We start from the raw sequence: 14,298 nt of genomic DNA on the forward strand, positions 1-14,298 counted from the left end.
GCAGATAGATTGTAGATCTAATTGTCTGCGTCATTTCCAATCCCCCACATGTTTACTGTTGCCTTGTTTACTCTTATTGGAATTCATTCATTTCTTTGTCAGAACGGCAACTTACAAATATGTATTTTCCCCTTCATAAAAAAGCATTTGGTGCTCAAGGCCCTTCTGGCTACAGACAATAACTATATAATTGGCTTCGCAAACTGTGTGCGTCAAATCGTAAGAATGTTGTGTAAGAAGACATTACACAATTCTATCTTCAAAAGTTCAGGGTCATTTCTGAAAGTTTCAGTCCCTAGAAGACCTTGTGTATTGAGTCCTGTACTCAGATGTTTTGCTGTGTTTACTGCATTTGTGAATGTACTATATCCTATAGTATATGTGCATTCATTCATGTATCTATTAGACACAACAACATGCATGGGAGGTGGCGATGGAAAGTGGGGGCCGGACGATTCGATTTCAGTGGACAGAATTGGATTTGATGGTGGGGCATAATAGCTTTCATGGGCTTTTACAGCTCTGAATAGCTTAGCTGTATCGTCCTTGATGGGATTGAGGGATGAGCCCAGCGATTCTGGGATGAAGCCCAGCGATGGCATCCTGTTCCTCCTTATTGTTCTGGGCCCAGGAGTGATGTGGGCTCTCCCTGAACTAGAGGCTTCATATGAAGAGTCCTGGACTGCATCCAAAATGACACCCTATTTCCTTTATAGCCCATAGGTCTCAGGTCAAAAGTAGTACACTATAAAGGGAATACTATTAAGGGAATACAGTAGAGTGCCATTTGGGATTCATCCCAGATCTATCTTGAACTATAATCCCATCTTGTATTGTTGAGCCTGTTTGTTAGATCAATGTTTCCTCTCTCTCTGTTAAATTGATGAGGTAATCTAATGCACAATGGCAAGCAAACCTGTTCCAGCTGCTTGCCAAACTGACTTGAAGGAATAACCTGGTATGAATTGTGTGCTCACGTAGGGACATATTGGGCATCTGCACAAAGACATTCTGTGCACAAAGAGGAGGGCTTGCAGTAGAGATAAGATGCATTCAGGCTCAACAGTCACAGTGCTGGTAATCAGTCCTCGCCCAATGCCTGCGTTTAGTGGTCTATTCTGATTTCATTCATCCACAAATTACCCTAAAGAGACTGATTTCGACTAATGTGGAAGAGAATTGCTTGAATTGTTCTCCATGTATTCTTCTTTATTGTTCCTGACTATGTTTACGTATGATGAATGAGAAATGTGAACATTGTCTGCGGGGAAACTACAGATTTTCAATATGAACATGGTGAGAGTAGTGAATCCAAAGTACTGCCTCAGGATGTGAAAGGTCTGTTTTTCCTATAGACCAGTGACACTTCTTTGAGACTAATTATTTTCCAGGCATATCACTTTCCAAACATAATTTCATTCTATGGCACGTCTTAGTAGAGTAGTTTAAATGACTTACCTTTAGTTCAAAATGTTAGTTAAAGCTACACTGCGTAGCTATGTGTGTACCGCGACTTTTGGAGACAGTATTTTTTTTTCTAGATTTGAACACGATTTCCCAGAATCTCATAGATGACTCTCTCATTGATGATGTAGTACAGTGGTCGGCAAACTTTTCTGAGTCGAGATCACTTTGAGTCAAAATGCCAACCGATATCTACATCTCAGATTTATTTTTGCATGACTTAAAAAATGTACGCCTATGCAACATTATCCTATTAAAACTATACTGTAGCAAGGAAGTTTGTGCAGTAAGCTATAGGCGAAATACATTATCGCCGCATATTGGCTTTGCTTGAACTGCCCTGGCAATGCATGGTTGTTCTTTTCAGACCAACATTTTTTTTATCTAGGCTACATGATCACATCGGTAATAGATCGGTTGTTGTATTGCTTGTGACGCACATCTGAGTGGCCATACATTTTTAAATAATTAGCGATTTTTGTATTTTACTGGGCTGATGGTGCCTGCATCTGATGGTCAATCTCAGCAGAGGGAGAGAGCAGCAGACTGTGGGTCCCCCTCTCAACGTCTCTCCCCTCTCCCTTTCCTGCGCTCACACTGACCAAAAAGGTACATTGTCTTCCAACTGATGTAGAAACTCGAGTCGCACCGCATTATTTCTGTCTCATGCACAAATTAATGTTGTTACTCCAATGACCAAAGAAAGTGAAAACAAGCTACTAATAATAACTCATGCCTATTGATACACTTCCTACTCATTCATTACAGCTGCGGTGCTGGTTGTACCACGAGTGGAAGTAGGGAGAACACACATTTTATGGCTTATAAAAGTGTTGAATAAAAAGTGTTGACAGTGCTGAGTAATTCTTTTTACATGAACTCACTCATAAAAACAGCAGCTCTTTGCTGTATTCGTTGAATCTCTAGTCATGGTTTTAAAAGTTTAGAAATCTCACAGTATCAACTTTGCTGTAGCTTTCTTTTACACCTACAGACACGGTAATCTGAACCATTCGATTGGTCAGTAGTAGGTCTATAGTACACTTGATTTGCTCTCTGGGCCTGCCGGAAAGGCACATACCGCCAACAGTGGGAGACAAATAAAAAAAGTAGGAACGCAAAGTTTTATTGTTGGGTTTTTTACAGAAATGTATGGCGAACGATTATGAATGCCTTGGAGATCGACCGGTTGGTGACCACTGACCTGGGTACATCCAGTACATCAGCATCCGCTCTGAAGCTGGTGGAGATTCGGGACTGTAAGTGGATGTGATAGATAACAGTTTTAAAAAAGAAGACTCATCATTTACATTTTACAATGTCTTGAGAACAGGTAACACACTGGGTATAATTATCTTTTTGTATTTATTTTTATGTTGGAGACATGCAATAACATTAGCTACAGTGTCTCATAAAATATTACATCACAATCTGACGTTAGCTAGCAAGCTAACTTGGTAAATTAGATGGCTCTCAAACGTGGAAAGTGCAAAACAATGCATTTTGACTCTCATAGCTCTGCATTTACAGAACATAACTTTGGCTTTAGCATGCATCGGTAATCCTTTGTCCTTCTGACAATACTACTGTACTGGGTATTGCCCAACATTAGTATGGTCCCTTGCTTTGGATTCTCGAGAACTATGGTAGTCCTTAGCTAGCTATCTATCTACTTGCAAGCTAATGAACTCGTTTTTTTTTTTTCAAATAGTCATTTATGATAATGTCAAGCGGCGGTAAATGTTTATCAAACAAAAGGCAAGGAAATTGGTATTAATATGATGTAGCCTAATCATAGACAACACATTCAATCATTACAACTTCCTAACAGTGTTGTTCATGTGTTTTTTTCTGAAGGATTCCAGTTTTGAGGGGGCAAAGGCAAGGCTTCAGAAAGAATTGCAGAGGAAGACCTTGAGGGCTGCTAAGATGACTGCACAGACTGCTAAATACTTCAATCTAGACTCCTGCACTTTACAACACACGACTGCTGCCATTTCACCACTACACTATTCTATTTATTTATTACCAAGTATGTTTACATAAATTGTACACTTTCCAAGATTACACTGTACTTTATTCTTCAGATGCCATCTACTAGGCATCTATGCTAGGCATAAGCAACTACTTTGTAAGTAGTTTTCTTTGTGAGTTTTTTCATGGTTAGGGTGATATCAGTTCAGTACTTTATCCTAATTGTTTCCTCACACTGTGCTTTTGTTATTGAAGTTACAGAGACTACCTTGTTTTCTTGCTTATCTCCCTAATAAACCTTTATTTGACCTGATCTGTCTAATCGGACCGACTTGTTTTTTTTATAGTATTTACAACAGGGTAGTCCATCCACCTTCCTGCATATCTACCCTCTTGTAGGAAACCTTCAGGATCGTAGATATCCAGGAAGAAAGTACAGTTTTGTAAATTTATCTAAAACAATTCCAAAAGTACAACAATGATGCCTAAATGCTTGATAAAGAATGGACAAATATTTTTTCTCACAAGTTTATTGTTGTGCACACAAACTTCTCTTATTTTTATATGATTTATAGGTTTGGTTGTAAGTCCCTCTCTTTCAACATTTCTCAGTACTCTGTAGGTTTTTACAATTCCAGAGAGCCACCAAATCTGACAACAATAGGGAAAGCTCAGGTCCTTCCCCTCTCAAAGGTTTGCTAACCGCATCCTGTGTTGCGTGGCAACGTGTTCTCAAAGTTGTAGCAGCTCAGCCGTTGTTGGTGGCACTTCAGGGAGTCTTCTTATGCAAACTTCTTAAATAGCTGAAAGATAGAATAATATTTTATGTATTCTGTCTATTGAATGTTATTAGTATTAGTGCAGAACTGAAGCATTGACATCTGTTGAAAATAATAACAGGACATTTTTTCATTTTACATATACAAATCTATGGACAGATACTCCAATCTCCGCTGTGGAGCTTTGCAGCTCCTTCAGGGTTATCTTTGGTCTCTTTGTTGTGTCTCTGATTAGTGTCCTCCTTGCCTGGTCCGTGAGTTTTGGTGGGCGGCCCTCTCTTGGCAGGTTTGTTGTGGTGCCATTATTCTTTACATTTTTTAATAATGGATTTAATGGTGCTCCGTGGGATGTTCAAATTTTCTGATATTTTTTTATAAAGCAATCCTTATCTGTTCTTCTCCACAACTTTGTCCCTGGCCTGTTTGGAGAGCTCCTTGGCGTTCGTGGTGCCCCTTGCTTAGTGGTGTTGCAGACTCTGGGGCCTTTCAGAACAGGTGTAGACTGTTTATACTGAGATCATGTGAAGATCATGTGACACTTAGATTGCACACAGGTGGACTTTATTTAACTAATTATGTGACTTCTGAAGGTAATTGGTTGCACCAGATGTTATTTAGGGGCTTCATAGCAAAAGGGATGAATACATATGCATGCACCACTTTTCGTTTTTTTTATTTTTTTTATTTTTTGAAACAAGTTATTTTTTTCATCTCACTTCACCAATTTGGACTATTTTGAGTATGTCCATTACATGAAATCCAAATCCAAATTCATTTAAATTAAAGGTTGTAATACAACAAAATAGGAAAAACACCAAGGGGATGAATACTTTTGCTAGGCACTGTAGATCTTGTTACCCTCCGCATTCTCCAAGGCTGGACGATGGTTGTAATTCAAATGCTGCCAGGATTCCAGCTTGTCTACATCTTGGCCAGAGAGCTCAAATGGGGAAACAACAGTCATATATCTCTGTGCGGTATGCTAACCTATTGGGATATTATGTCATCAATACTCAAAGTAAATCCTGGGTAGTTAATTTTTCTAAACAGTGTAGTTACACTGAGTGGACAGTTTATTAGGTACACCCATCTAGTACTGGGTCAGACACCCCTTTTCCTCCAGAACAGCCTGAATTATTTGGGGCATGGAAACGTTGCTCAATTGGTATCAAGGGACCTAACATGTGCCAGGAAAACATTCCCCGCACCATTACACAATCGCCACCAGCCTGTGCTGTTGACACCAGGCAGGATGGGGCCATGGACTGGTGCTGACTCTGCCATCAGAATGATGCAACGGATTCATTGGACCAGGCAATGTTTTTCCACTCCTCAATTGTCCAGTGTTGGTAATTGTGTGCCCACTGGAGCCGCTTCTTCTTGTTTTTAGCTGATAGGAGTGGAACCCGTGTGGTCATCTGCTGCAATAGCCCATCTGTGACAAGGACTGACGAGTTGTGCATTCCGAGATGCTGTTCTGCACACCACTGTTTTACTGCGCCGTTGACTGTTTGTGGCCCACCTATTAGCGTGCACAGTTCTTGCCATTCTCCTTCGACCTCTCATCGAGCTGTTTTCGCCAACAGGACTGCCGCTGACTGGGTGTTTTTTCTCTGTCGCACCATTCTCGGTAAACCCTAGACACTGTCATGCGTGAAAAGGCCAGGAGGTCTGAGATACTGAGATACTGAATACCTCGATGCCTGTCTGCCTGCTTTCTGAGATACTGAATACCTCGATGCCTGTCTGCCTGCTTTCTATAGCAAGCCACGGCCATGTGACTCACTGTCTGTAGGAGCGAACCATTTTTGGGAACAGGTTGGTGTACCTAATAAACTGGCCGCTGAGTGGACATATACCTATTATTGGAAGATGTCCACTTTATTAATAGATCAATTATTGCCTAGCTAGACCACAGAGATAAGAAATATAACAAATTAATACATATAGTCATAGTTTATTAAAACTAAATAGCAAAGCAACATTTTATACAAATGAAACAAACCAATGATGCAGTCACTAGCTAGCTAGCTGCTAACATGGCTTGAAAACAAGTAATTCATAGTAGCTATAAGACTTTTTCATTTAGATTTTTTTTATTTTACCTTTATTTGACAAGGCAAGTCAGTTAAGAACATATTCTTATTTACAATGACGGCCTACCCCAGCCAAACCCAAACCCGGACGATGATTCTCTATGTGTAATTTAATTACGCGATTAAACTAATCATGTAACTTTAATTAACTAGGAAGTTGGGGCACCATGGGAAAATGTTTAAAGAGGCTTTTTCCCCCAAGTTAATTCATTAATTTCCTGAATTCCGATATTTTCATATCTTATTAAAACAGTCGCTTATTAATGAATTTTACCTCATCAGTCTCATTACTGAATGTCGCAAACCCTTGGATATCTACACGAACCCTAGCATAGAATCATGATTTAACGATATACAAATTGGCTTAATTATTTATTTACTAACTAACTTAACCTCTATGGGCTAGGTGGGACGCTAGCGTCCCACCCGTGGTGCACTCCATCAACAGCAGGTGCATTTCAAGAGCGGCAAATTTGAATCCAAATAAATGTCAAAATTCAAATTTTTTAAACATACAACTATTTTACACCCTTTGAAAGATAAACATCTCCTTAATCTAACCACGTTTACATAAAACCAGCTAAAATGATGCACTAACCTTTTACAATCTCCATCAGATGACACTCCTAGGACATTATGTTAGACAATGCATGCATTTTTAGTTCTATCAAGTTCATATTTATATCCAAAAACAGCGTTTTACTATGGCATTGATGTTGAGGAAATCGTTTCCCTCCAATAACCGGCAGTCAAGTCAACACCACAAATTAAATAATTAAAATTAGAAAACATTGGTAAAATATTATATTGTCATTTAAAGAATTATACATTTACATCTCTTGAACGCAATCAACTTGCCAGATTTAAAAATAACCTTACTGGGAAATCACACTTTGCAATAATCTGAGCACTGCGCCCAGAAAAATACGCATTGCGATACAGACTAGACGTCATGTTGGGGAGATCTAAAATCGAAAATACTATGTAAATAATCCATTACCTTTGATTCTCTTCATCAGATGTCACTTCCAGGTATCACAGGTCCATAACGAATGTAGTTTTGTTCAAAAAAGCTCATCATTTATGTCCAAAAATCTCCATCTTGTTAGCACATGATCTAAGCCAGCCGGACTTCTCGTCATGAACGAGGGGAAAAAATATATTTACGTTCGTTCAAACATGTCAAACGTTGTATAGCATAAATCATTAGGGCCTTTTTTAACCAGAACATGAATAATATTCAAGGTTGACGAATGCATACTCTTTTATAACGTATTGGAACGAGGGTACCCAACATGAACTCGCGCGCCAGGTGTCTAATGGGCCATCATCGTTCCATGGCTCTTGTTCGGTCAGATCTCCCTCCAGAAGACTCAAAACACTTTGTAAAGGCTGGTGACATCTAGTGGAAGCAATAGGAAGTGCCAAAATATTCCTCAGCCCCTGTGTTTTTCAATGGGATAGGTTTAAAGGTAATACAACACATCAGGTATCCACTTCCTGTCAGAAAATGTCTCAGGGTTTTGCCTGCCAAATGAGTTCTGTTATACTCACAGACACCATTCAAACAGTTTTAGAAACTTTAGAGTGTTTTCTATCCATATATAATAAGTATATGCATATTCTAGTTACTGGGTAGGATTAGTAACCAGATTAAATCGGGTACATTTTTTTTATCCAGCCGTGCAAATACTGCCCCCTAGCCCTAACAGGTTAATCAATCAATCACAGAATTATAATAACACACACACAATATGTCATACATTGGTTGCTACGTGATACAAAGAAAAAGTCTCTAGCGGACGAAACCGATATGACGGCTTGGTAGACAAAGGAAGGGGGTGGGGACCGCTCAAGAGCGGGAAACTCAGCGGAATCAAGTACATACAGTTGACTACACTACACTCATGGAAATGCCTATACTTAGAACATGAACAACCGCTCATTCGAAAATATATTGCAATTTACATATTTACAAGTGTACACCTTTGTTGTCCCTCTGTGGTCGCCGGTCCATCTGCTGGATAGGCAGTTGACTGAAGGCCTCAGGTTTGTCCACTAGAGATCTAAGTGTGTGTGAGGTGTAGGGTGTTATAATGGATACTTCAGAGTACCAATCGGAAATGTTCTTAGATCGAATGCCTTTACCAGACTAAAGTATTTAAACAGCTGCAGCCTGAATAATTGTTCTTTTGTTTGTAGATTTCTTATCCATTTCAACGTGGGAATGATCTCCACGTTCTCTGGTCTAGTCCTTTTGTAGAGTTGCCAACCATTTCAACATGTAGCAACAGCTCCATATTTTCTGGTCTAATGTAAATTTTGTCACAAGTTGTTTTATACTCTGTGGAAGAAGGGGGCGTTTCCATGACACTGATGTAAATGTCTGTACTCACGGGATGTGGCCACTGACTAGTTCAAACTTTATATCTAAACAAGTATCTCATTTAGAAGGCCAGCATCACATTACATCTTCTCACAAATAGTTACATATTCAATCAGATATTTTATACCACATTCAAATGCAAACCCCATAATTGAGAAGTGTACACAACCGATGACACAGTAATGTGTGTTTCCTGTCCTTCATGAGATCACCAAATGAAGCACACTCAACATGACTGACCCTTAAGTGTCCAAGGACCACTCCCACATTCTCAAAAATAGAAATATTGCTTAATTATTTAAACTTTTGATATCCAAGTGTCTCTCTGTGTTCCACAGTTTACATTCCTACCTCGAACACTAGAGAGCATAGAGGCAGCGTATTTTACGACCGCCATAAAACAGCGGACTTCCCACTCTCCTCCTCTACAAGAGAGAGCATGCTGTAGAGCGGACCCACTGTAACCTGATCCTTCAGATCGTCACAGGAGAGTCATGACACGAGCTAGCTAACTAGCTAGCCCTCTCCAGTTTGTTAGTGCAAATCCGAGGTTCACTCTCATCTTGAACCGCGCTCTATTGTTTTCCCTTTTCACAGTTTCTTTGGGTTATATGGAGGAGCTGCTGGGACATGTCGTTTGCTCCCCGCATCTGCCATATCTCTTCGCTAGCGAAGTGTGGATATGCATCCCATTTTTCTTCCGTCTCTGGGATGCTAGGAGTATGCAATTGAGATCTTCTCAATCTGAGGCAATGAGCTTGTGGCGGAAACTTGTCATTCATTGTGCACAGTACTAAATCTGTCAGGAAAATCCAAACCAACAGCCAAATCAAATACAGTGGTTTCAGGCGCTAAAGTGTAGGCGCTAAATTGTTACTGTTGAATCACATTGAATGACAACGAGCAACTTACAGCTTTTGGACATAGAAAAAGTTACATAATGCAGCTTTAAAATCTTCATAACATATCTATCAGCGCTTTTTCCTGGGTTTCGTTTTGAATGTCAGGCATAGTCACCCAGAAGAACATTGCATTGCTTTCTCTTTGGGAATTTAGGCTGGGTATCTGCTGTATCTGTAAAGCACTTTGTGACAACTGCTGTGCTGATGTAAAAAGGACTTTATAAAATAAATGTAATTGATTGATTGAACTAACTAGTCTCTCTCTTTGCAGGAGCCACAGGTGAAATCCTGCCAGACTTCCTACCATCAGTCCCAGGTACCCTGCCTCACTTCCTGAAGGAACCAGAAGATTCCTACATAATCAAAAGCAACCCAATCAAGCTGCTGTGTCGGGCTGTGCCTGCCTTGCAGATCTTCTTCAAGTGCAATGGAGAATGGGTGCACCAGAATGAACATGTGTCCCGGGAGTACATGGATCAGAACACTGGTAAGAAGCCATAGAGATCCTATAATCCAGGGGTATTCAAATCCTACCACGGATGTTTGGAGTTGTGTAGAATGGCGCCGGAGGGGATGGCTGACATTTTACATGATCCTAACCAACTGTGCTATTTTGTTAGTTTTTGCGTTGTTTGTAACTTATTTTTTACTTATTTTGTACATAATGTTGCTGCTGCCGTCTCGTTTGACCGAAAATAACTTCTGGACTTCAAAACAGTGACTACTGAACTCGAAATGGAAGAATATTTTTTTTTCTCGGGAACGGGCCCAAATCCCCGTCATTTGCGTGAAGAAAAGATGGAGAAAAAGGGGGCAGAGGTCGGGCTGCCTTCTGAGAATTCGTAGGCGAGTGAGTAAACCTCCACTACCATCCGTTCTATTGGCCAACGTGCAATCATTGGAAAATAAAATGTATGACCTACGATCAAGATTATACTACAAACGGGACATTAAAAACTGTAATATTTTATGTATCTGAACGACGACATGGATAATATAGAGCTGGCTGTATTTTCCATGCACCGGCAGGGCAGAGAAGCTACGCCTGGTAAGTAGTGCTTGCCTGAGGTAGAGAACCTTATGATAAACTGTAGACCACGCTATTTACCAAGAGAGTTCTCATCTATATTATTCGTGGCTGTCTATTTACCACTACAAACCGATGCTGGCACTAAGACCGCACTCAAGCTGTATAAGGCCATAAGCAAACAAGAAAATGCTCATCCAGAAGCAGCGCTCCTAGTGGCCGGGGACTTTAATGCAGGCAACTTAAATCAGTTTTTCCTCATTTCTACCAGCATGTGACATGTGCAACCCGAGGAAAAAAAACTCTGGAATATGTTCCGGGATTCATCAAATGGCATTGAGGAGTATAATACCTCAGTCATCGGCTTCATCAATAAGTGCATCGACGACGTCATCCCCATAGCGACCGTACGTACAAATCCCAACCAGAAGTCAGGGATTACAGGCAACATCCACTTCAAGCTAAAAGCTAGAGCTGCCGCTTTCAAGGAGTGAGACACTAATCCGGATGCTTATAAGAAATGCCGCTATGCCCTCAGACGAACCATCAAACAAGCAAAGCGTCAATACAGGATTAAGATTGAATCCTACTACACCGGCCCTGACTCTCGTCGGATGTGGCAGGGCTTGAAAACTATTAAGGACTACAGTGGTTCCTTCTTTAAAAGTTGTGTCATACTGCAGCACACCTTGCGGGCTGCCGCAGAATTCTATGGCACATTATTTAATTTCCAGCCATTGTTACCATTAATGCTAGTTAGTGCTAGTTTGACCACCAGAGGGCATCTTTGAGAAGAATTTGATAGCCTTCAATATTGGCTGTACTAGAGAATTGAAAACCTTTTTTATAAGAACATAATATATGGGATTGATTTTAAGAAATGTAGTTTCCTTAATTTGGTTAATATTATGGTGTTTCTATTCCAAGAAAAACAAAAAATTAAACCCTCATGGTTTCCGTTAGGATGGAACGGAAAATATGGTGCTGTACAATGTGACGGTTGGGAGTAGGCTACAGTACTAAGAGCATACCATTCCCACACCCTAATTGTAGTCTAACCAATACCCAAATGGAAATTCAGTGAAAATAAAAATCTCATTGATTTATCAGTCCCCATGCTTGTCTCAGAGCAGTGCTAATCGGTGCTGAAATAGTTGACCACAGCGGGAAGCCTATTGCTTCAAATCCTATTGCTTCTAACTTCAATATGCTTTTTAAATATATAATACCTACACCACTTTTAACAGCACATTACTCAACACTAGTGAGACTCATGTCGCCTACAGTAGGCCTACAGTATATCTACAAATATTATTTTCAATGACGTGACTCTCCGCCAATAATTCAATTTACAGGATTGGAGGATTCTGAATGTAATGTAATTAAATTTATTAAATGTAATGTAATGTAATGATTCTAAATTAATATCTAATGTGTATTTTTCGTTAGGGCAAATATGATCTGTGAGAATCTAAGGGGCTTTTATATAATTCTAATTTAATTAATAATAATAATTGTGCGCTGCCCTATGGGACTCCCAATCACGGTCCGATGTTATTCGAACCAGGGACTGTAGTGATGCCTCTTGCACTGAGATGGAATGCCTTAGGCCACTGCACCACTCATGAGCCAGGATCAATATGACCAATATATATTGTCCTGCTAAGAGCCCATCCTAGAAACGTTGTTTGCAGAATTCACAGCCTGCTACGCTAGTGAAAAACAGGTTAATAATAATAATACTTTTTCCCCCTTCCACTTGTTAAAGGTTCCAATTGATAATGTTTTATTTCATCAATTGGTATATTTGAGTTTAGCCACAATATTTGTTGTATTATTTGTTGGCTTTTCTGGTGGATTAAACTGAAATTGCAACCAATCACGGCCGGTTGTGATACAGCCAACCTAACTAAGAAATACATTTGACGACACAATTCTCCCCCTACCCTCCTTCTTGGCAAGAGTCTATTGTTCTGCTAATAGCCCATAATGGCACTGTACAACGTGACTGGCCGGGAGTAGGCTACAGTAATACAGTAAGAGTAAAATAATCCTAACATTTCCACACCCTAATTGTAGTCTAACAAATACAAAAACGGAGATTCAGTGAAAATAAAAAATCTTGTTGATTTATCAAGACCAGTCCCCATGCTTGTCTCAGAGCAGCACTGTCTTGACCTCTGAATGTTGTCTCTTCCATTAATTTTGAAAGAGTATTTTCCAGTAAGCAACAATTTGTTCCAATATTTCTGTCATTCAGTGATATTTATTCCCATAGTAATTCGTTATGGATCCATAAGGAAATAAACATCTGCATTTTGAAAGAGTATTTTTATCATTATTTTATTAACGAAAGCATAAAGATGCTGATGAAGAAATACAGTACTGTACAGTATATACTTTGTCCAACCTTTTGCGGTTGCATGAGGTCACCCACACACACTTTAAACATTTGGATAATAAAGCATTTAATGCATTTTGAAGATAGAAGCCACTTGCGTTTGTTTATTAGGCTACTGTGCAGTCTGACAAGTAAACATAGCCTACAGTACATACTGTAGTAAACATGGTAAAGTGACTAATTCCTTACATAAGGGAGAGCAGTCCATGTCCAGACTTTCCTCGGTGACCTCAAGTACTCATTAACTCTGTCTTTAATGCTTTTTCGGGTTGCATCAGTCATGGACAGAAACTTTTGAGACACAGTATTAATGATGAACACCCGGAGGTTCACTGGTAAGCCACATTTGCCTCGGGATCCATCCCAGTTGGTATTCTGTGTCCACTCATGGTATCTCTCTTTGTTTACACATCCTTGGAATAGCAGAACAGCATAACGGTCCGGATGGCCCTTGCTGTGCCTGGTCGGCAGTTGGTCAAGTTCTGTTGTCAGAAAAGGAATGGAAATGTCAGGGTGAACCGACGACCTGGTGAACCCGCCAGGTATGTTGACTCTGCCTGTCGGAGGTGGAGTTCCAGAGTTCACAGGTGTGCCTGGCATGGATTGTGACTCCATTTCATTCCTTGCCCTCTTCAACGCGTCATTCTCCACCTGACTCTCCGCCAATGCCGCCTGACTCTGCCAGTGACGAGTGACTCTCTGCCAATACCGCCTGGCTCTGGACCAATGCATCAGCTGTCACCAACTCAGATAATGTTTCTCGTTCTGCTGGTTTGCCTTCAATGACTCGATCTCGGTCTTCAAAGTTTGAATCTGATCCATGTGCACCTTCATCAGATGAGCAGAATGGTACCGCCCTGAGCCCCCATCGATTACAGTGGCCAAAGATAGAAACGGTAGATCATTTAAGAATTAGAAGTGACTCCAACACACATGCTGCGTACACATTTTAAGATTCTAGCAAAACTAACCGCTTTCTTGGCAACCATACGTTTTTTTTCCAGTGCGGCCCGTTGTCCAGCCCTTTGTCCACTGATCTCCACGGATGGTTGTCGGCATGGTTGTATGCTCTGCAAAAACACATTCACATTTTTAGTACACAATTATTAGTATTTATTATTTCAACTGTATTTAATTATCAATTTTATTACACAGTATGCCTACACGTTGATAGGCTATATACATTTATTTTAAGAGAATGCACTGAAACCAAAATACCATTCGCTTTGGTGATCCTCTCATCTCCGGCTCATTTTCAAGTCCTCAAAT

At 40.1% G+C, this 14,298-nt stretch overlaps 1 protein-coding gene across 2 annotated transcripts in view; it reads left to right on the forward strand.

Moving 5' to 3' along the window:
- The window catches only part of unc5db (unc-5 netrin receptor Db), a 232,721-nt gene that overhangs the window by 142,607 nt on the left and 75,816 nt on the right, over window positions 1-14,298 (forward strand). For both annotated transcript variants that reach the window (XM_082968481.1, XM_082968483.1), the window contains exon 2: window positions 9,873-10,088. In XM_082968481.1, coding sequence (XP_082824607.1) covers window positions 9,873-10,088 — 216 coding nt within the window. The remainder of the gene's footprint in view (window positions 1-9,872; window positions 10,089-14,298) is intronic.

This window comes from Salmo salar, chromosome 24 (genome assembly GCF_965601325.2).
Source record: "Salmo salar chromosome 24, fSalSal1, whole genome shotgun sequence".
In the NCBI taxonomy this organism is placed as follows: Eukaryota; Metazoa; Chordata; class Actinopteri; order Salmoniformes; family Salmonidae; genus Salmo; species Salmo salar.